Source organism: Mauremys reevesii, linkage group 7, assembly GCF_016161935.1.
Source record: "Mauremys reevesii isolate NIE-2019 linkage group 7, ASM1616193v1, whole genome shotgun sequence".
Lineage (NCBI taxonomy): Eukaryota > Metazoa > Chordata > Testudines > Geoemydidae > Mauremys > Mauremys reevesii.
This window is the reverse complement of record NC_052629.1, coordinates 84,725,914-84,745,998: the sequence shown is the minus strand read 5'-3', so window position 1 is coordinate 84,745,998 and position 20,085 is coordinate 84,725,914. Positions and strand designations below refer to the sequence as shown.

At 39.8% G+C, this 20,085-nt stretch overlaps 1 protein-coding gene across 2 annotated transcripts in view; it reads right to left on the bottom strand.

The window, feature by feature from the left end:
* Positions 1–13,579, bottom strand: part of SHISA5 (shisa family member 5) — a 70,341-nt gene extending 56,762 nt beyond the window's left edge. The window contains exons 1-3 of one of the 2 annotated variants that reach the window (XM_039547770.1): positions 13,423–13,579; positions 6,716–6,884; positions 3,839–3,913 (exon numbers count right to left, since the gene is read on the bottom strand). In XM_039547770.1, coding sequence (XP_039403704.1) covers positions 3,839–3,913; positions 6,716–6,884; positions 13,423–13,453 — 275 coding nt within the window. In that variant the 5' untranslated portion in view covers positions 13,454–13,579. Of the gene's footprint in view, positions 1–3,838; positions 3,914–6,715; positions 6,885–13,072; positions 13,392–13,422 lie in introns of those variants that run through there. The other variant, XM_039547769.1, reaches the window with a different exon arrangement.
* Between the last annotated feature and the right edge of the window lie 6,506 nt (positions 13,580–20,085).

The window sequence follows — 20,085 nt, the reverse complement described above, 5'->3', positions numbered from 1 at the left end:
GACATAGTATAACAAGGTATCTTTAATAGATTTGACGCTAATGTTATTGTTAATATTAAACACTGAAATAAATGTAATGTTAGTAAGTACCCATGTAACAACGTATAGTGTGTATGATTTTTGAAAAAATCCTTTAAGGTAATATGGTAATGATGCTTCTCAGCTATTACCTGTAAATAAACTTAAAGCTTAACACAGCAGGAAAAACATTACAAACTTGGTCTGCTATATAAGAAGAAAAACTTGAGGTACACCACCTCATAAATTTAATAACTAAACAGAGGAATAATTTCCCCATAACCCTTAAAAAGTAAAAGCCATTAAAACCTGGCCTGCCTATAGAACAAAAAAAACACAGGAAAATATGGGGGTAATTCCTCTGTTTTGCCTGCAATAAGCAAGGGTATTTGTAAATGAAAGGAATCTTTTAAGTGATAATCAATGCCACCCTGAAAGGGGTAGAAAAATGTTATTTTTGTCTTTCAGAAAATCAGAAAAAGCTAATAGGAGCTACAGAACAACCTATTACAAAAATAAATGAAAGTTAGAAAAAATACTCCAATAGCTATGAAATGTACTGAAATGCAGATATTTAGAACATAAGATGTTTTGGGTAATAAAAAAAATTAAGGTTTTGATACATCTGTTAAAGCAAAAAAAAAATAATTGTTTAATACCTATCAATATAACTGGATGCAGTATGTCTCCAGTACGGTAAAACAAAATTTGTTAAGTGAAAAAAATTGTTAAAATTGCACACCAACAGGCTCTGGAAGCAAAGATATGGAAAGTTAGCCCACTCCCCAGATTGCACCTGGGATCCTTCCAGCTACCCCAGACCTCAAGCCAGTGGGCTGGGGAGGAAGGGAAACTATTGGACACTAGAGGTTGTACCAAGTGGACTCCTCAAAAGTGGGTATGCTTATCCATCCTGTTTCTCCAAAGCCCTGTGGTAAAGACATCTCACTAGGATCCTGTATGTGGGATAAAATTAATAATTAGACCAAAGTATTGTATAACGGGCAATGTGTGTGTTAATTCTTGGAAAGAAGTGTTTTAAAAGGATAAAAAAGTGTTAGCAACCCACCAGTAGACAAATGTAAATGTAATGTAAGTACTGTGTTTACCAATAATCACATTTACTATTTGCCACGACCAAAAAGTCTCAGCTTACTGTGCGTTCTGATTTAGCTGAGTTTTCTATCGATCTTGGCATTGAATGGCAAACAGTTACCAATCATCTGTTTAAAAAGGTAAAAAGATAACATAGTTCCTAAAAACAAACAAACAAAACAATGTGGGAAACAGAATTCATATTATACATGCAAATAGGAACATGTTAAGAATTGCCACTGCAGAAAGACATAACAGCTTACCATTGGTATAACATATTTTCTGGATGGTCTCCCACAACTACTGGCATACTAATGTTACTACCCCTAATTGTTTTTGGTTTTAAATTGTATGTGTTTAATTCAAATGTTTAAAATGTGCTGGTGGATAAAACAAATGTATGCAAAGCTAAAGCCACAGGCCCAAATCACCTCCCAGTATTTTCTATTACGTGGACTAAATAAGAAGTGACACTGGCGATTAATAATCTTAGTGTCAAAAGGGGGATATGTAGGAGCAGGATTTTATAATGTCCCATAAGAATTAAAGTATAATTTGATTTCATCCTGCTAGCCACCCTTTTTATATAGCAGAAAGAAATGACCCTCTGGGACTATAAGATTCTGTTTTCCCATATGCATTACAAATTGGGCCCTCTCTAACTCTTTGTTTTAAGATTTAGGTAGTAAGAGACAGGATTCTCTATTGTGTCTATGTTTAAGTAAATTAGAGAAACATTGAAGGCCTTGGTCTCAATGTAAATTATCTTGGTTATTAACTGTAAAACTTAGCAAGGTTTAATTTGCAATGCCTTTTTGCTGGATATAAAATACTACTGTTTGTATTCTCAATCTGTTTGTGTGAATGAGGAATGTATGCATCAGGAAAAGATAAGGTGTAAAGGCCATTGTTATAGCCAGAGTCAAGGAAGAAGTAGTAAAGAGACTTAAAAAACATCAAAGAATCATCAGGCACTGCTTACTAGCCAGACAGCTGTTAAACTGTCTGGCATTGCGGAGTGGATACATGCTTCGCAGTGTAAGAATGCACCACCCCCAGTGAACCAATCATCACCTCAGGACCACGCAGAGTCAATTTTGATTCCAGAAGATGTAGAGGAACAGCCTGCAATACCTTACAATCTACGCTCTTGTAAGGGTTGCCAGAAGCAGACGACGACCTAAAGCAAGGCCCAAGAAGAAGCAGTAGTGAGCCTAGCACCTGCTGCCTGGTGGATGTAAAACCGTGACTGCGGTTCCCTCAGTTGAGGTTATCAGAACCAGAAGGGCCCTGCCTCCAACATGCGCCTCTGGTGGCGCCTGTTCCTCAGCTGCTGGTGTCTTAAGGTCTGGGGAATCCACAATGACAATTCTTTTATCCAGCAGCAAGTGTGGATAGCTCAGACCCTTAATATTTCCTAATGCTGGGTCTGTAGCCACATCCCAGCCCACTCTCAAACTGGTGTTCCTGTCCTGGCTATCCCACTCAATTCCTCAGACCTCACTGGAGGACCTCATTCGTTTAACACAATATGGAACAGCAATTACACCTGGAAAGAGACTATTTGCAGTTCCTTTATCCCACTTGGGGGAGTAATACACCAGGCAAAAAGGCTCCTGAGGTTACAAGCAGTAGTTAAAATAATGGCAAATAAAACTGGAGAAAGTTTAAGAGCCCTGGCCAAAGAAACAGGGGCGATCTAACAGGTGGCCCTCCAAAACCGTCAGGCATTGTACATAGTGCTGGCGGCCAAAGGAGGGACCTGTGCTCTCATTGGAAAACAATGTTGTGTGTTTATACCTGACGATACCAATGAGGTAATAGATCACGCTAGCCACTTAGAACAAATCGCATATCTTCCCCATAAAGAGCTGAGTTCTTTGTGGAAGTGGCTAAGTAACCTGTTCAATTTCTCTGGCATAGGAAACTGGTTGTTTCAGGGAGCCCTGACTATCCTGTTTGGAATCCTAATAATTTTTGTATGTTTTCAGTTAGTCTCCTGTTGTTACCCAAAATTGTGTAAGGCCTGCCACCCAGGTGACTGCCCCAAAACAGAGTGCTAATATGATGATTTTAAATATTGCTGATGAACAAAGAGATAAAAAATGGTTAATATGTGAAACCCAGTAAAACGTTGGTCATGGCGTGAGCTTGACCAAAAGGAGGGATTCTGAAAGTAGAATGAATTATATTGTAAAAATAAGAATGGATTAAAGAAATGTTGTATGTACCTTTAAGCAGAAATAAGAAATGTTGAAATACAGGTGCCAGGAAAAGAAACATTAGGCATAAACAATGGTACTAATGGTGAAACGTTAACAGAAGATGGGTAATAGTTAGTAAGGAAATAAGATATGCATGCCTAGCCCAGGTAAACTTATCTGATTCTGCTTCCTTTGTTATCTTGTTAAGTTCTCACCCTTTTATCTGTATAAATAAGATAGTTTGTGTCTTGCATGGTGCTCACATTATCTGGGTGTCATTAGCAGAGCGCTGTGCTAATAAAAACAGAGTGGTCTGACAAACTGTGGGTCCTGAGTCTAACTTTGACAAGGTGAAACCGCAGTATATCGAACTTGCTTTGAGCCGCCGGAATGCACAGCCCCGCCTCCCCCAGAGCACTGCTTTACCACATTGTATCCAAATTTGTGTTATATCGGGTGGCGTTATATCAGGGTAGAGGTGTATCTTTGATAAAAATAGGTTTAAGCCTTAAGTTATTTACCTGGGTCTAGGTTCCCAGTCATCATCGAAGTGTGAACGCAACTTCAACGTTTCTTCCTTGATGGGTTGATATGTCCTGTAATAAGACAAATACATGTCTCAAAAGTGGAATTTAAGTTCTTTTTACCAAGTATTCCATGCCTTCTCAATGACATTTTGTTCACAGGGGAAAGGCCAATCCAACCAAAACTGGACTTGTTTCCACTTTTCAGAAGTCAGTGTATTATCTCTGGAATTCCTAGTAGACATGAAAAAACTATATGCCTACTCCCATGAGTACTACAGCTCAAGAGAATATCTTGAGCTCACTAATAGGGAAAAAAAATATAAAGCCAGATGAAATCCAGTTAACAACTGCCATTCTCGTTTTCAAGTTCAGTTTGATCTGGCTTGGTTAACAGAGATAGACGTTACTTTAATGTAATGCCAGACAGATACAAAGTATTGCATTCTTGTTCTCAAAGGCATCATCCTTTTCTTGGTGAAAAGCCACAGTGATGTGCATATTAATCTGGATAGTCCCAAGCAGTTGTTGCCCAAAATTTTGAAAGCTCAATCAGGGAAATGAAACCAATAGCACTCATCTTCATCCTTGCCACAACATTAGAAGTCTACTTATTTTAATTCTTAATTTTTTGCAGTCTCCCACATGCAGTAAACACTGGCACAGAGTAACAAAATGATTAGAGTGGTCAATTAATCGCAGTTAACTCACACGATTAACTCAAAAAAATTAATCGCGATTAATCTCAGTTTTAATTGCACTGTTAAACAACAGAATACCAATTGAAATTTATTAAATATTTTGGATGTTTTTCTACATTTTCAAATATATTTATTTCAATTACAACATAGAATACAAAGTGTACAGTGCTCACTTTGCATTATTTTTATTACAAATATTTGCACTATAAAAATAAAATAAATAGTATTTTTAATTCACTTTATAAAAGTATCATAGTACAATCTCTTAATCGTGAAAGCGCAACTGACAAATGTAGATTTTCTTTTGTTACATAACTGCACTCAAAAACAAAAGAACGTAAAAATTTAGAGCCTACAAGTCCATTCAGTCCTACTTCTTGTTCAGCCACTCGCTAAGACAAACAAATTTGTTTGCATTTATGCAAGATAATACTGCCCACTTCTTCTTTATGTCACCTGAAAGTGAGAACAGACATTTGCATGGCACTTTTGTAGCCAGCATTGCAAGGTATTTACACGCCAGATATGCTAAACATTCGTCTGCCCCTTCACGCTTCAGGTACCATTCCAAAGGACATGCCTCCATGCTGATGACGATCATTAAAAAAAAGTGTTAATTAAATTTGTGACTGAGAATTGTATGTCTTCTGCTCTCTGTTTTACCCACATTCTGCCATAAATTTCATGGTATAGCAGTCTCAGATGATGACCCAGCACATGTTCATTTTAAGAACACTTTCACAGCAGATTTGACAAAACACAAAGAAGGTACCAATGTGAGATTTCTAAAAAGATAGCTACAGCACTCGACCCAAGATTTAAGAATCTGAAGTGCGTGGTGCATGCTTTCAGAAGTTTTAAGAGAGTAACATTCCCATGTGGAAATTACAGAACCTGAATCACCAAAAAATAAAATCAACCTTCTGCTGGTGACATCTGACTCAGATGATGAAAATAAACATGCCTTGGTCTGCACTGCTTTGGATAGTTATGGAACAGAACCCATCAACAGCATGGACACATGTCCTCTGGAATGGTGGTCGAAGCATGAAAAGACATATGAATCTTTAGCACATCTGGCACAAATATCTTGCAACACTTGTTCTCACTTCCAGGTGACATTGTAAACAAGAAGCGGGCATTATCTCCTGCAAATGTAAACAAACTTGTTTGTCCGAGTGATTGGCTGAACAAGAAGTAGGACTGAGTGGACTTGTAGGTTCTAAAGTTTTACATTGTTTTGTTTTTGAATGCAGTTATTTTTTGTACATAATTCTACATTTGTAAGTTCAACTTTCATGATAAAGAGATTGCACTACCGTACTTGTATTAGGTGAATTGAAAAATACTATTTTATTTTTACAGTGCAAATGTTTATAATAAAAATAAATATAAAGATAGCACTGTACACTTTGTATTCTGTGTTGTAATTGAAATAAATAAAATTTGAACATGTGGAAAACATCCAAAAATATTTATATAAATGGTATTCTATTATTGTTTAACAGCACAATTAATCGCATGATTAATCGTGCAATTAAACATTTTTTTTTTAATTGCTGGAAAGCCCTAAAAATGATCTTTGCAAAGTGATGGCTTATTTTTCTTTTTTTGTTTTATGCTATCATTACAACAAACATTATACACTAGGTTATAATTTAAATTTAAGCATCCAGTTTCTCCATGTTTGTGAAGTGTTATGCAACTAGTTTATACTGCAAAAAGACTAATTCTCCACTGCTTTCATCTGAGGATCTCAATAAGTCTTGCAAATAAACATTCAACAAATTCTAAAATCCTGTCAGGTAGGCAAGAGTTTATGTCTCAGTTTACCCATCTACCAAATGCTGTTAAGGAAATAAGGCTTACGAAAGTCCATGATTCAGTGATATGGCTATGAATAAAACCTGAAGGACCTACCATGGCCGTAACCAGTATGGGGCGAGTGGGGCAGCTGCCCAGGGCGCAAAGCCGCAAGGGTGGAAAAATGGGGTGGAAAAACAGTAGGGGGTGCAAACGTGTTGCTTGCCCTGGCTGCTAAAATGCTTAGTTACAGCTCTGGGACCTAGTTCAAATTCTCTGTTCTAACCACAAAACCATATCTTATCGATCATCTTTTGGTATGCTGAAAAAAAATGTTGTAGTAGCTCACACATTGGAGTTTGTCACATACCTGTCGTCCAGCACGTTACACATAAATTGTTCATCTTCTCCAAATTTATGTGACCTATCCAAGCAGCAATATCGGCTGATACAGTTTCCACAGCAGAACTGTGGGCAGGATTTTTCAGAATACGTGCGTCCATCAGAATCAGTATATGCCCTACAAGATTCACCTGAAGCTGAAAATAAGGAAATAACCAACAGTCAGACATTCAAAAATCAAACACATTTAGATGTATCTACATTAACTGTCATCTCATCTAGTGTCATATCATAGAATCATAGAATCTCAGGGTTGGAAGAGACCTCAGGAGGTCATCTAGTCCAAACCCCTACTCAAAGCAGGACCAACACCAACTAAATCATCCCAGCCAGGGCTTTGTCGAGCTGGGCCTTAAAAACCTCTAAGGATGGAGATGCCACCACCTCCCTAGGTAACCCATTCCAGTGCTTCACCACTCTCCTAGTGAAATAGTGTTTCCTAATATCCAACCTAGACCTCCCCCACTGCAACTTGAGACCATTGCTCCTTGTTCTGTCATCTGCCACCACGAGAACAGCCGAGCTCCATCCTCTTTGGAACCCCTCTTCAGGTACTTGAAGGCTGCTATCAAATCCCCCCTCTCTCTTCTCTAGACTAAACAAGCCCAGTTTCCTCAGCCTCCCCTTGTAAGTCATGTGCCCCAGCCCCCTGATCATTTTCCTTGCCCTCCGCTGGACTCCCTCCAATTTGTCCACATCCTTTCTGTAGTGGGGGGGGGGGGCAAAACTGGACGCAGTACTCCAGATGAGCTCCGAATAGAGGGGAATAATCACTTCCCTCGATCTGCTGGCAATGCTCCTACTAATGCAGCCGGTAGCCTTACTGGCAACAAGGGCACACTGCTGACTCATATCCAGCTTCTTGTCCACTATAATCCCCAGGTCATTTCCTGCAGAAGTGCTGCTTAGCCAGTCGGTCCCCAGCTTGTAGCCGTGCGTGGGATTTTTCCATCCTAAATGCAGGACTCTGCACTTGTCCTTGTTGAACCTCATCAGATTTCTTTTGACCTAAGCCTCCAATTTGTCTACATCACAACCCCAACGCTACCCAGCGTCTCTACCTCTCCCCCTCCCAGCATAGCGTCATCCAAAACATCGTATCAGAATGTAATAAATAATATTTCAGTTGCGTCTTCTAAATTAATGATTTCCATCAGAGCTAAGGTGAGTTCTTAGCCTTCAGTCTTTCCATTTATAATATGCTGTCTCCAACCAAGATTGTTTGGAGAGAGCTAACCTTTCTCCCAGGCATATAAAGGAGAAAACTGCTTGAAAATAAAATTATAGACATTCCTTGTGGTGTTATTTTCATCACAATGGCTGCTAGCAAATACAGCAGTGACTTTCAAGGATCATAGTACCAAATTTATCAGCCAATCAGGGCTCTTCTAAAAATGCTGCATGAGTACTAAAATCAGTGTTAAAAGAAAAACTTGTAATAAAATTTTTCCAGGTATTTGATTTGATGCATCAGAATAATATGTACTAAAGATGCAGATGCCCATATGGATCTGTATCTTTTAAAGAACTGTGGGGCAAATCCCAATCCTATAGAATTCAATGACAAAGATCTTTCATTACTTCAATGAATCCAGTGTTTGGTCTCCCCAGTTTTCAAGGTGATCTGCAAGAATTTTATATTATGTTTTGTTTGATGTTGTTCCTTTTTCTCCCTATCATGTATAAAGAAGGAAAGGTTTATTTTATGTTTTTTCCTGCACGTTAACTTTAGAAATGGGATAAAAACATCATCTGGTCTCTCTTTTGGCTAGGGGGTCTCAGAGGTGTGCTGTGAGCTTTCATAGCTTAACTGAAGGTTTGGGGTGATTCAACTTTAACCAAGTCATCATTTCTCTCCAATTTTTAGCATTGGAGCTAGGTAGGCAATTTATATGATCCAACTTAAAGTCAAGTATTTGAGAAGGCAAGGGATTTTAAGTCTGGTCTCTTGTGAAGTCAATTTCACAGTTAGATAGAAGAGACCTGCATACCTACTGTTAGAAAAAAAAAGTTGCATGCATTTTTATACATAAAAGGCGGTTCAGTTCATCCTTCCCATTTTAAGGTCATCTTTAATATTTTGGTGCATCAAATTCTGGAGGCTGATAATACTTCACTCCTTGCATCTGAGGATTTCAAGAAGCTTTACAATTTATCAGGTTCCACAGCATACTTTAGAGTTAAGTATTAGTGTGAAGACCAGGGATGCACATTTTGTGGGCAGAGAGAACTCCTTGTTACTGAACTATTTTTGTTGTTTCAAGATTTATTTCTGTTAGTCTATAAGGTTTTGACACTTTCATTAGCCATATTTTAAAGCATCCACTATAACCACATGTCAGGATCTGTTATTTAAAATAAATGTAGTTAAAAAGAAAAAACCTATGAGAACAATATCACTGAAAGATTGAAACTGTGGCTCTCTCATTTCACTCAACTTAATATGGCAATAAATGAGATGGTAGGGACTAACCTCTTATTGGACTTTTATGGTTTTAGGTTTGTCTCCTTTGGATTGGATTTGGGATTTAGAGATTACCTTACCTATGGGAAGAGAGTAACCAAACTCATTGTTGCAACACGGAACTGAGAACAATATTTCCTTGTTTCTATTCCATGCTTGACACTTGTGTTTACTCACTGTTTAACCATGTGCACATCACAAATTATGTGCCTCAGTTTACCATCTGCAAACCAAAGGTAATATCATATTGTGAATTAACCAATGATGGTAGAAAACTTTGCCCTTAAAGCACCTTTTTAACTGAGGATCTCAAATCATTTCAAGTGTTATTGTTTCTCTGACAGTCTGTACCTTCTGAATATGGATGTTGAGTTATTGTACATAAAATATGTTAACTGAATATTTTAATTAAGAGATTAAGAAGTTATTTCTGTTGTATTTTAAACTGATTCTGCTGTAGTTTAAATAATCTCTCCTCTCTCTGTTTCCCTCACTGCATGGTTCTCCAATACTAATCTTCATCTGAATATTTTTCAGAATTAGAGCTGGATAAAATAACTACGTTCACTGTACCAACACAAAAAATAAAAACACAAACACCACCCAGATATGAAGACTCAAATATATTCAAAAAGTAACAGGAAATTATTGTTTATTAATGCCTTCTACAGTGCTTCTGCAAATTGTACCCATATGATCTCCCTTCTGGTGTAACAGTTTTCTTATGAAATAAAGAAATATGTTTGTGTAGGAAGCAAAATCATAAACTGTTCTCCTTCCTCTATCTAAAATAAGGAAGTGCAAAGCAATTACAATACTTACACATATATTACTTCTGTGTTGCGCAAAGACAAAAACAAAAAAGTGTTTATCCAGGCTTACCACAGGCCTGTGCATAGAGGCAAACAAATTGTAGGGTATTAAAATAAAGGCAGAAGAGGCACATTCTAATCTATACTAAATTAAAATAGACAAGAAACATATTTGCAAGACGGACTACTATAACAAATGTAAATTTATTGTTTAATTTTACTGCAAGGTATAATAAATTACACATGAGCCTCATTTATTTTCAACTCCCTGTTATCCCCAAAGCCCTATTAATTTAATTGACAAATGAGTTTAGATAAACTAAGCTGTCAATGATAATGTCCTCAACTTCATTACTAATTATTTAGATCACACTAATACCCACAATCTAGATTGTGCAAGGTGTTCTTTAAAGTATAAGACAGTTCCTGCTCTGAAAAGCTTAAAAATCAGGTGAGGGTGGGAGGGAAGAGAAGGGATGTAATAAAGTGGTCAATGTAACAGCTAGGAAGCACAGTTGCCAACTTTCACATGGTAAATAAGCACCACAACTTTCACAATAAGCCAAAAATCAAGATAATCCCATTTCAAAACAAGGCCACAACAAGCCAATCCCTAAGAACACCAACTCTCTATGTGACTAGATCCCCCCAGTGTGCAGTTTGGGACTGTGGTGGGCCCGCTGTGCACCTCTGACTCTCTCCCACCCCTTGCTCCCGCTTCCGGGAGCCTATCAAGAAAAAGAAGCAACAAGCTACACACCAAAGAAGCAACAAGCTACAAGCCAAAAAAATAGCCAACATACAACTCACAAGCCAAAAACAAGCCCAATTTCTGTGTTTTTTTCATGGGTTTGGCATGTTTGCTAGGAAGCTTATCGGTAGTTTTCCTTTTTTGAATTGTATCAACTATCCCCAAATGTTCTTACCTAACAATCAGCTAATTTAGTTGAGTTACTTGATTGGATAAACTCCTTATCAGGGAATTGTCCCATCCCCAGTTGCTACTGTTCAAGAACAGATTCATGTCAGCATAGTATTCATAATTGTTACCATAACTCCTCCAGGACCACCCCAACAGACGTTTTATTATACTGTCAGTAAATCAGTATGGACACAAGTCACGGCTAACTTGATTAATAAACTTCAAAACATATCTGTGAATATTCCTCTCTCTCTCTCCCCCCTCAAATGAACTGAACTAACTTGCACTGAAAGTGAAAACCTTGATGTACAGGAACAACTGAGGCTCCTTTAACTTTGACTTTTTCCGGAGCTCCAAGCCAGCTAGTCTTTCTAATTAAGCTCCTTTCCTGTAAATATTTTCCATTTATGCCTGATGTCTTAGATCAAAAGTTTTCTTTGTAGGAAACAGGTTATTAGAGCTGTATGAAAAATTTAAAACCAATTTTGTAAACCTTGACATTTATGTGTTGACTTTTTTGGATGCCCAATCTTTGTTACCTTGAAAATGCTCAATGTCCATAAGTGCTGAGCACTCCCTTCTTTAAAGAAAAAGGGTCCCTTTAAAGATTTCTAGGTACTAACAAAAATAATAAATAAAACAAAAATGAGGCCCCATAAATCACTAGTCATGTTTGAAAATCTTAACAAGAAAGTCCAGAGCAGCGTTAGTCACCGGTATTATTTGTGACTGTGAAGTTCATCCAAATTAATATGATCATGGTATGACATTAACAGCCTTGTGACTTTTTTAGCTCAGTAGTTCAGAACATGCCACCATTGTATAAATAAATAAATAAATAAAACCCAAACCCAAACCACACTGTAATGAGGTAGCACAATGTAACGCGCATCTTGGTTTATCATGTGAAAACTATTACCCCCCCAAGATCAATGATGTTACCAAAACATTCTCTTGGGAAACCATGGCCTTCTACCTGATAGCTGCTTTTTAGTTTTGAAAAAGAGAATTGTTTGATGTTCTGAACATTTTTGTTTGTTTTTCTAATTCTTGTGGTAAAGGTACTCCTGCTCAACAACAGCTAGTATATTTTTTGAAGAGCCACGGGGCCACTTGCCAATATGCTTCTGGTCTATTTGAGCTTCCTATGTATTCTGACAGACAAGAAAATGGACTGGATGCACAGGAGAGGGTTTTTACATTAGTAGCTGTTTAGGGGGAGGGGTGGAATCGTATCTAATGTTAGTGCCTAAATGTTTGAGACCAAACATGCCACAACATGAATATTCAGAATGAAAAGATGTAATAGTCAATATTGTTAAGTAATCAATCAGGAACACATACAAAAATAAATCTGTTAGTCTTTAAGGTGCCAGGGTCCTTCCTTGTTGTTTTTGTGGATACAGACTAACAGGGCTCCCCCATGAAACAGGAACATATATGTTCATTACTATTCCTGGTAAGTCCTCTAGTCATCCCTTCTCAGCCTGTCGGCCAAGGCAAGATTGGAGAGCATCATTGGAAACAAAGCTTCATCTAGTTTTAAATGACTCCTACAGAGTCTATTCCATGATCTAATAGATCTCGCTGTCGAGAAAGTGTTTCCCAGTATCTAGACAAAGTTTATTTAGTCCCTCCTGTATTTACTATCCCCCCCCTCCCCGGATTCCTCTCCACAGCGGTGCCAGTAGCTGGAGCCTTGCCTTCACTGCCTCGCCTACATTTATGGGAGACTGAAGAGTGATCCCTGACGGGACGTTTGAAGAGAACGAAACCAAGCCCCCGCCCGCACTGAAATTAGCTCCCCCGCGCCCAGCCCCAGCCAGGCGCCAGGGAGGGCTCCCTCGCTGGCATGGTGGCGTTTGAAAGGGGGGGGGATTCCCAACAAGGTGCCTGAGGGGGGAGACAACAATGCCCCATTTGAGGGGGGCTCTTGGTCTCCTTCTCCCCCACCCCACCCTCCGCGGTGTCTGTCCTGGAGGCTATCGACACGCACCCACGCTCGGCCCCTGCCAAGCGCCTCGGGAAGCAGCAGCAGCTCCGCGCCCCGGTTCACCAGGAGCAGCCCCCACAGGGACACGCCAAGCTGTGGTGTGCGGGCTCTGCTCAGCCCCGCTCGGCACTCACCGCTGGCCAGCAGGAGCAGGACGCTGAGGGCCAAGCGGCTACAACCGCCGGCGGGAACCATGGATCGTCCGTCCGGGGAGCAGACGGCAGCCGCAGCTCGGTGGCGGGTCGGTGGATGACTGTTTTCCAAGCGAGGCGGGCGGAGCGCCCCCTGGGGTCGGGAGCCCGCCCAAGAGCCCCGGCCTCCGTCCGTCAGAGACTCCCCCTCTCTGGCTGAGGGGAGGAGTAACCAGCGCCCCTTCTCCTCCCCTTGTGGCGGCGGCCCACGCGCCTGTGGCCTGAGGCGCCGCGGGCGGCACCAGAAGCCCTGCCCCGACCTACTTAACCTGAGAGGGGGGCGGGGAGCGGACCTGAAGTGGGCACCGGGATGCCTGGGTTCATTCCCCGCTCTGCTACGGATCCCTCCGTGCCTTGGGACCTTCGCCAAGGCGAGCCTTCCCCTCGAGGAAGCCGGGAGATCCAGGCCGCAACTTTAGCTGCGGATTGAGGCAAAGTATAGACCTGGCCCCTTTGGTCAGTGCCCTTTTGAGCTGGAGGGTGAACACTGACAGTGTTTAAAACAGGAGGAGAGCGGGAATCGTAATACTTCCCTCCGTCAAAGGGCTACCTTCCCATGATAGTAGGGACCCCAGAAAGAGCTAGCTGTGCCCAGCCCCAGAGTTCAAAGGGCTTTAGCTGCAGGGGTCCACTGTGGACGCTTTTCTTTTTAGTTACCCCTGGTACCGCAATAACTATCAGTCCTAGGGTGGTTTTATTATTTATCATGGAGTTTAGCATAGGAATCAAGTAAACATGAGTCAAGCCTTCAAATAATATTTGCAGACTAAGTTCAGATAGCCGGTACTGCTTGCTTGAATACGGGTGAAGCAAAGCTTTACCAAAAACAGACCTACCCTTGGAAAACAAAGACTTTGCCCCCTTGTGGAAATAAGCAGGATTGTGTATAACGAGACTAGGTTGGGTTTGAAAATCACCCTTAGACTTCTGGCATAATTGATTACGTGACAATTTAATAGCTTTAGCCGAGCTCAGCCTCTGCAAAATGAGGAGTACTTTACTACGTCAGAAGCTCTTTAAAATGACGCATTGAGACTTGTAAGATTCTCACACATTAGAAGGAGGGCTATTTAAGAATTTAGATTATTCAAAACACAATTTGATCCAGTAGCTCAGTGGAAGTCTGTGTGATTTGTTTCAAGGGGATTTTTAAGTTTAACTTGCTCCTGCAGTGTAAACCACTAATGGCAGTTGTGCAGCTTGTACATGAGACACCCCTATGAAAATGACTAGAAGTAATGAGAAACAATAGAACTTCCTTGTCTACTGAAAGAAATGCAGAAAAAGCTGACCCCTATAAACACTCTAAACATGAACTAAGCCTCACAGCTTCTGCATTATGTTGATAATTATGAATTATTTTGATGGGGAAACTGAGGTAGAAAACTTAAGTGAGTGGGCCAAGACTGTAGGTGGAGTCATTGTCAGAACCAGTGTTTTAATAAAGGAGTTCTGGGCTTTCTGCCTTGTGTTAAGAAAGAGAGCGAGCTTACATACACATAATCTTTAGTTTATTCATTTAAATCCATGCAAACGTTTCATGTTGAAAAGTAATATTTCATCTAAGCTGTCATTTCAAAGGTAATGTGTTAACTAGAGTTACTCACTCCTTCAGCTTGACCAAACAAGATTAGTTAACTGTCACCCACCCCTGCAGTCTTCTGGATTGTGTAGAAAGTTACTGTTCACAAGAAAGCAATGGAGGGAGGAGAACATATTTCTTGGACCCCAAACACTGTATAAAAATGGTCAGGTTTACATTGTGTATGTAAATTAGTGACTTACAGAAGCTATCAAATACTAGTATAAATTTAGTGATTACCATGGTAATCACTAAGGTTTCAAGATACCTTCTGTCCATTTACTCTTATTTGTTAGGGCAAATATTAATATAAACCCAACAAACATTTATTAGCAAGTAACACTGTATGAAGAGATTTACATAGCTGTGTAAATAGCACACACCTAACTTGTGGTTTGAAAAAGATTTAGCTTGAATATATCTGTGATAAATAGAATCTTATCACATTTCCAATATTGCCAATTGTCGGCATCCAAAGATCAGCGGAGCCTCAATAAACAAAACAAACCAACCACCACAAAACAGACTTAAAATAAGATTAAAAATGCATATAAAGTTATTAGGGCTGTCAATTAATTGCAGTTAACTCATGCAATTAACTAAAAAAATTAATCCTGATTAATTGGTTTTAATCACACTTAAATAAAATACCAATTGAAATTTATTAAATATTGTGGATGTTTTTCTACATTTTCAAATATATTGATTTCAATTACAACACAGAATACAACATGTACAGTGCTCACATTATTTATATTATAGATATTTGCATGATAAAAACAAAGTATTTTTCAATTTACCTCAAACAGTTACTGTAGTGTAATCTATTGTGAAAGTGCAATTTACAACTGTAGATTTTTTTTGGTTATGTAACAGCACTCAAAACCAAAACAATGTAAAACTTTGGAGCCTACAAGTCCACGCAGCCCTACTTCTTGTTTAGCCAATCACTAAAGACAAACAAGTTTATGTGTGCAGGAGATAATGCTGCCCACTTCTTATTTACAATGTCACCAGAAAGTAAGACCAGGCACTCACATGGCACTTTTGTAACTGTCATTGCAAAGTATTTACACTCCAGATATGCTAAACATTTGTATGCCCCTTCATGCTTTGGCCACTATTCTGGAGGACATGCTTCCATGCTGATGACACTTGTTATAAAAATAATGTGTTAATTAAATTTATGACTGAACTCCTTGGGGAAGAACTGTACATCTCCTGCTCTCTTTTACCCACATTCTGCCATGTATTTCATGTTATAGCAATCTCGGATGATGACCCAGCATGATGATTGTTTTAAGAACACTTTCACTGTAGATTTGACAAAACGCAAAGAAGGTACCAATGTGAGATTTCTAAAGATAGCTACAGCACTCGACCCAAGGTTTAAGAATCTGAAGTGCCTTCCAAAATCTGAGAGGAACGAGGTGTGGAGCATGCTTTCATGAAATCTTTCAGAAATCTTAAAAGAGCAACACTGATGCAGAAACTACAGAACCTGAACCACCAAAAAAGAAATTCCCGCAGCTCCCATTGACTGGGAAAGGCAAACCGTGGCCACTGGGAGCTGCGAGCAGCCATACCTGCGGACGCTCAGCTAAACAAAGCATCTCGTGGCCTGCCAGGGGCTTACCCTGAACAAGTCACGAACCAAGTTTGGGAACCCATGTGCTATGGGTATCTGCACTATATGGCAGGTGGGTCCAACAGTTCTATTGGTGTTCTTTAGAGCTGCAAAGATGTTCATGCAATGATTTGCTTATTTTAGTATTTTGCAAATATATATTGATTTTATCAAATGAATGTTTTTTTGTAGATTCATTTAAGTAAATAGCTTCCATAATACTGAATGGGTATTAATTGCTTTGTTTCTACAAAGATACATGTATACCATTTACCAGGTTGCAGTGACTTTAGTGTAAGGCAATGCCATTTCAAGAGAGATTTTTGAAGAGTTACAGTTGTTTGCAAATGTTGTAGATGAAGTGGGCAGAGAGGGCTCTTCCCTTCCCCCAGCCCAGCCTGTTTCCCTTCTTTTTTTAACCCTTGTCTCTAGGAGAGAGAAGTGTGTCAGCAGCGTTAAATGCTTTTTTTCTTTTTGTAGTTGTGTTTCTAAAAAGAAAGATCTTTATTCCCTGTCTGAACCTTACTGTAGTTTTGTGGTTTGGGAGGTTTCAATTCCTGCTGCCCTTTTCTTGAACTCTCAGGTCCCTAGCCATCTGTGCCGAAGGCAACACTGATGTAATGTCAGCTATTGCTCTATTTATACCCTGCCCTAGTGGAGCAGGGAAGAAAATGGAGTTACTTAAAATACACACTTCCTTTACTCAGGATATTGTAGTTTACATTGCTACATAAAAACAGGGAAAAGTCCTCGGATTTACAAGTTCTTTTTAAAATGGGGATTTTTGGATGCTGTACACATAAAGCAGTGACGTGTTGGATGTGGAACCATAATAATCAAACTACAATAAAATATAATATCCTGATTAATTTTATGGTTAGAAAGGACAATACCAATGTGGCATCATTAAGTGAAGTGATAGAGGAAATGGGCCTAAGTGTATTTTTAAAAACACTGTATTACCATGATTAGCTGAATCAAAATAACAGAATTTACATATTTCAGGTGATAGCCCTGTTAGTCTAGATCAGCAAAAAGAATGAGGCGTACTTGTCGCACCTTAGAGACTAACATTTATTTGAGCATAAGCTTTCGTGGGCTAAAACCTATTTCATCGGATGCATGCAGTGGAAGATACGGTAGGAAAATATATATATGCACAGAGAACATGAAAAAATGGATGTTGTCATACCAACTGTAACAAAAGTAATTAAGGTGAGCTATCACCAGCAGAAGAAAAAAAAAAACTTTTGTAGTGATAATCAGGATGGCCCATTTCCAACTGTTGACAAGAAGGTGTGAGTAGCAGAGGGGGGAAGAATTAGCATGGGAAAACAATTTTACTTTGTGTAATGACCCATCCACTCCTAGTCTTTATTCAAGCCTAATTTAATGGTGTCTAGTGTGCAAATTAATTCCAATTCTGCAGTTTCTCATTGGAGTCTGTTTTTGGAGGTTTTTTGTTGGAGTATTGTGACTTTGAGATCAGTAAGAGTGACCAGCGAGGTTGAAGTGTTCTCACTAGTTTTTGAATGTTATAATTCTTAATGTCTGAATTGGTCCATTTATTCTTTTGTGTAGAGACTGTCCAGTTCGGCCAATGTACATGGTAGAGGGGCATTGCTGGCACATGATGGCATATATCACATTGGTAAATGTGCAGGTGAACGAGCCGCACCTGTGTCAGTGTGGTTAACTCAAAGAAAATTAGATATAATATTAAACAATAATGAGTTGAAGTCAACTGAAATAAAATAAGCAGAGAATGAAATCAGTGTAAACCAATTTCCAAACCCCAAAATGAAAAAAGTTAATGTGGAGTGGAATGCAGCCCTTCCATGAAACTGCACCCACACATTTGAACCTATGGTTGAATTCCTAGGCCATCCCAAGGGTGAGGAACACCAACTATGGCAGTAGTGATTTGGTTGGCATAGCATTTAAGTAGTTTCATGTTTCCAGTAGATTCTGCATAGAATAGGGGAAGGGAATAGAAGCAGCAGCAAAAAGTGAAGTTATTCTTTAGCTTGCAAGCATTGCAGTATTGCACCTACATTTTCTAACAGTTTTCCTTTAAAAGATGCTAAAATAATGGTGCCTATACACAAAAGCATGTCTATAGGATTTTGGAACTGGGGCAAAAGTACTTTGGCAGGGTGGCAGTACAAGGGACAAAATTTTATGTAATGGGCTAGATTCAGCTTTAGTTTTCACCAGTTTCTGTCAGCATGATCCAGGGCCCTTTGTGGTAGAATGTCCTCCTGAAAGGGGGGTGTATTAACAATGCATGGCACCTGCAACCCACCCATCCAACAGTGGGCTTTTAACAACCTTAGCTTGGGTAATGGCCTAGGCAGCCTCTATCTGCAATGTTCCAACCACACTTCAGGACTGTTCGCCCTAGCACTATCCTTAAGGGGTGTGATGGCAAAAATACTCAATCTTCCTTTAGGAGCACATCCCCACTGGGTCAGGAAGTGGAATTTATACTTGCCAGCAGTAGTTAGAGTAACAAGCTCATTTACTGCAAGTCAGCATGATTATTTTTTCTTCCACCAGGTAGTATGTAAAACGTATTTACATCTCAGGACAAGTAAGTGCACCTCCCATGCATAAAATTGTGTTAAAAAGGAAGTATTCTAATTAAAATAATTCATAGTATCAAGATAACTGTGTGAACTTACTACAACCCAGCCACTAAACCAAGGATAAAACACATTTTGTTGAGATAAAAGCATAATACTGTTCAAGGAAGCCAGGAGTCTGAGTCATAACACCTAGGATCCACCTGCTCTAGCCCTCCAGAAATTTTTGGTAAGTGACACTAAGCAAAAAGTTACACAAGTCAAGAAAAAAAAAAGGGGGGGGGCACAAAATCTAAACTACTACAACATGGGCAAACTCTTCAACATCACTATTATGCATGTCAATCAGAAAGGTAACACTAAAGAGTATCTGGAATAGGCATCTACACTAAGGCCTGGTCTACACTACGCGTTTATACCTAATTTAGCAGCGTTAAACCGATTTTATGCTGCACCCGTCCACACAACGAAGCCCTTTATATCGATATAAAGGGCTCTTAATACTGATATCTGTACTCCTCCCCAACAAGGGGAGTAGCGCTCAAATCGGTATTGCCATGTCGGATTAGGGTTAGTGTGGCCGCAAATCGACGGTATTGGCCTCTGGGAGCTATCCCACAGTGCACCATTGTGACTGCTCCGGAAAGCTATCTGAACTCAGATGCACTGGCCAGGTAGACAGGAAAACCCCCCGAACTTTTGAATTTCATTTCCTGTTTGGCCAGCATGGAGAGCTCATCAGCACAGGTGACCACGCAGAGCTCATCAGCACAGGTAACAATGCAGTCTCCTGAGAATCAAAAAAGAGCTCCAGCATGGACCGCACGGGAGGTACTGGATCTGATCACTGTATGGGGAGAGGATTCCGTGCTAACAGAACTCCGTTCCAAAAGACGAAATGAAAAAACAATTGAAAAAATTTCCAAGGCCATGATGCAGAGAGGCCACACCAGGGACTCAGTACAGTGCCATGTGAAAGTTAAGGAGCTCAGACAAGCCTACCAGAAAACCAAAGAAGCAAACGGAAAGTCCAGGGCAGGGCCGAAAACATGCCGCTTCTACGCTGAGCTGCATGCAATTCTAGGGGGGTCCACCACCACTACCTCACCCCTGTCTGTGGATTCCGAGGTGGGGGTGGTAATCACAGCCATGGCTGAGGATT